Source organism: Eptesicus fuscus, chromosome 22, assembly GCF_027574615.1.
Source record: "Eptesicus fuscus isolate TK198812 chromosome 22, DD_ASM_mEF_20220401, whole genome shotgun sequence".
Lineage (NCBI taxonomy): Eukaryota > Metazoa > Chordata > Mammalia > Chiroptera > Vespertilionidae > Eptesicus > Eptesicus fuscus.
The window spans coordinates 14,232,779-14,236,504 of NC_072494.1; the positions used below are offsets into that span (position 1 = coordinate 14,232,779).

The 3,726-nt window shown below is 44.7% G+C and overlaps 1 protein-coding gene across 1 annotated transcript; it reads right to left on the reverse strand.

Annotated features, from left to right (window-relative positions):
• Nucleotides 1-222: 222 nt before the first annotated feature.
• On the reverse strand, nt 223-992 carry LOC103299031 (14-3-3 protein theta-like). The gene has a single exon (XM_054711768.1). The coding sequence runs from the start codon at nt 990-992 to the stop codon at nt 258-260; it is 735 nt and encodes a 244-aa protein (XP_054567743.1). The 3' UTR covers nt 223-257.
• Nucleotides 993-3,726: the final 2,734 nt, after the last annotated feature.

The following is a 3,726-nucleotide window of genomic DNA, read 5'->3' on the forward strand; positions in this document are numbered from 1 at the left end:
TAGTCCTCTATGTAAGTGTTTGTGTTTATGTGAAATGAAGCTATTAATACTTTTCTACAGCGGTAACTGCACACTAGGAAGGCCAAGACGAACACAAATCAAGGAACGGAGTTTTCCCACAGCTGCAGTGTGAAAAGACTATGCACCATTGAGTCCATACACAGGAATGGGTTTCTTTGCTCTAGGAAACCCAAATGGAGCAAGGGATGGAGATGTGCACAAAGGCTTCTGGAGGCAGGAAGGATGACACTCTGCAGTTAGTTTTTGGCTCCTTCTGCGGCATCACACTCTCCTCCTGCACTGTTTGGTGTCCATAATATGAGGTTGTCTCTAAGCAACTGCAAGATGAGGATGGTGCCTTTGTGTGAGTCATCCAGCGTATGGAGTTCTGCCACGGCCTCATCCAAAGCCGTTCTGGCCAGTGCGCAGGCCAGCTCGGAGTTATTAAGGATCTCATAGTAAAAGATAGAAAAGTTGCGAGCCAGCCCCAGACGAACTGGGTGTGTGGGCTGCAACTCTTTCTGGCTTATATCAAAAGCCTCCTGGTAAGCTCCTTGGATATTCTCTATCGTCTGTTTTCGATCATCACCACGTGCAACTTCAGCAAGGTACCGGAAGTAATCTCCCCTCATTTTCAGGTAGAAGACCTTACTCTCTGGATTCGCTGCGTGGGCTATCAAATACTTGTCCAGCAATTCCAGGACCGTGGTGCAGATGCCCGTCAGCTCGGACTCCACTTTCTCCCGGTAGTCCTCGATCACTCGCAGCTTCTGGTCCGAGGTGTCGGTCTTCTGCTCGATGCTGGAGAGGACCCTCCAGGCGGCCCTGCGGCTCGCGACCACGTGCCTGTAGGCCACCCAGAGCAGGTGGCGCTCCTCCTCAGACAGCTCGGCGCCCTGCTCCGTCGCGGCCTTCATGTAGGTGGCCATGTCCTCGTAGCGCTGGGCCTGCTCGGCCAGCTTCGCCTTCTGGATCAGCTCCGTCTTCGACATGGGGACAGGGAGGAGAGCGAGGGCGATCACCGACCGGGATTGGAGGCGTGCAGAAGGTCTGCTGCAAGGCGGGGGCGGCGCGGCCAGACGGTGCACCTGCCACCTGGCCGCCCGCTGCCCCTTTTGTCTGTCCCTGCACGCGCCGCCCCCTTGAATTTCCCGCCCCCGCTCAGGCTCCGCCCACTTGGCTCCTCCTGCCCCGCCCACAGCCCGCCCACTTGAATTTCCCTCCTGGGTCCATGCTCCCTGCGGGGCGCCCAGGACGTGAGGGGCTCAGGCGGAGGCCTCTTATTTCTTTCTTTAGTGAAATCAGGTAAGTCAGTGAGAAATGTGATGAAGGGAGGAAGTTACATTCGGTGCCAGTCCAAACAACTTCAATTTTTTTTTTTGCCCTGGCTGGTTTGGCTCAGTGGATAGAGCATCGCCTGCGGACTGAAGGGTCCCAGGTTCCATTCCGGCCAAGGGCACATGCCCAGGTTGCAGGCTCCATCCCCAGTGGGGGTCGTGCAGGAGGCAGCTGATCAATGATTCTCTCTCATCATTGATGTTTCTCTCTCTCTCCCATCCTCTCTGAAATCAATAAAGAAATATATATATAAAATTTTAAAACATCTAGTCCTCCGTGATTTGTAGGTTTTAAAATTGATAGAATCAGGATTTATAAGCATAATGTGTTTACATGAGTAATAATCATTCATAGCAGATCTGCATAAACCCTCCTAATATAACTTTCTAAAGTCCAGATTTGAAACTTAACATCTTATACAATGTTTATACCATACAGATTCTTGGTGGCCCATATTGTTCATGCTGACCCTCTAAGTTGTGCTAGAATATAATACAAATATTCATACTCCCCCTACCCTTTCCCTACCATATTACCTACATTCTGCTAGGAGGACAAGCTTTGTTTTCTAAGCACTTTGAAAGGAAGTGAACAGATCTAAGGAGTAAAACTGGAACAGAAAGTTAAAGGGGTAAAGAACTTCCCACTAGCCAGGACTTTGGGGAGGATAGGGAGCTGAAAGTCTTAATTTTCTATTTTTTGTTTTCATGCAGAAATGAAATTCTCCTTTATCTCACTCAAAGGAATTGGTCTAGAGAAGAAGAGTTTTTGGCTTATAATTTTTAGGACTAATGTAAATGTTCTGGACAACCTCTAGGCTAATGCAGCGGTTCTCAACCAGGGGCAGTTTAGTAATATCTGGAGACTTCTTTTGTTTACCACAGCGAGGGCTGGGGGGTGCTACTGCCCCTAGTGGGTAGAGGGCAAGGATGCTGCTGAACACCCAACAATGACAGCCCCCCACAAAAAAGACTTAGTGGCCCCAAATGTGAATAGTGTGAAACTGAAAAATCTTGGGTTAATAGAATGTTATTTAATTTTTGACAGGCTTACTGTGGCATGATGTCAGATAGTGTTTAACATTTTTATTAAAAAAAGTATAAGCACTAGAGGGCAGTCCCTGTCCAACAGATGAAACTGATGTTGCTTTACTTGGGAGGTCTTAGAAGTCAAAAAGGAGCTTGTGTTTCAGGTAAGTGGCTGTAGGAGAGTCTTAAGAAACTATGTAAGTAATTCTAGATCAAAAGACAGTTTTAATGACTACTGTTTCTGAAACCAGTAAAAGCATAATTGGTTTTTTTTTCTTCTTTTTATAATGATGCCTCGTGAACTTTTGCCAGAGAAAGGGGAGAATTCACGCTAGGTTTTCACACAGAGAAACACCAGCGTCATTGCCATTAGCGTCATTTGCTCCGTGAAGCAGGTGATGGAACGTCACTGTTCCTAGGGCATGCGGATCATTGTACTGCTGGAGGCTGTGTCTGGAACAGGGGAACTTAGGTCAGACAGGCCATTAGACGTCAGATTCTGATTCAGCTCTTTGATTCCCTGATAGTAACCAGTTTGTTGTACGAAGGTATTTATATTAGCTAACTATGCAAGAACACAGTACAATTTTCTGTTTTCTGCTAAAGATCAGTCCAGTTTTTTTAAATGAAACTTTTTTTTTTTTTTTTTAGAATGAGAGATCCAGGAGATGACCCTCCTGGATATTTTAATAAAAATTGAGCCCTATTCCCCAAAACAGGATAAACCATTTGCTAAATGCACATGAACCCTACACAACCCTTTTCATTTATTATTAAATATTTAAGGTGTACAACATGGTATAAAGAATGAACATCCATGAACCTGCCATTCAGCTTAAAAAAAAAAAATCCAGTTGAAACCCTCTGTGTACCCTTCTCTCCCTGCCTCCCGCCCTGCCATCATGCTTGGGGAAATGAGTTTGATGTCTAATATTCCTGCATATTTCCTCATACTTGTATTACATGTGTTAATTAAGTATATGTAGCAACATATAACTGTTGTATGTCCATGTTGCTGCAAGTAGCTCCAGTTATGACAACATTTACTTACCCTCCTCCTATTATAGATATGTAGGTTGTTTTCAATTACTTGTTAATACAAATCATGGTGTTATGTAGGTTCTCATATACAGCTGTTTTTGTGCATGTGCAAGAGTTCTCTGCAGCAGGAATCAGCAAGCTATGCTGATTCAAATGCTTTCCACCTGTTTTTGTATGACCTAAGAGCTAAGAATGGTTTTTACATTGTTGAATGGTTTTTAAAAGTCAAAAGAAGACTCATATTTTGTGACATGTGAAAATTACATGAAAATTAAAGTTTTAGTATCCATAGATAAAACTTTATTGAAACAGTCACCCT

What these genes read in the sequence shown, in the direction of transcription:
- LOC103299031 (XM_054711768.1), bottom strand. Translation starts at nt 992, where the DNA reads ATGTCGAAGACGGAGCTGATCCAGAAGGCGAAGCTGGCCGAGCAGGCC.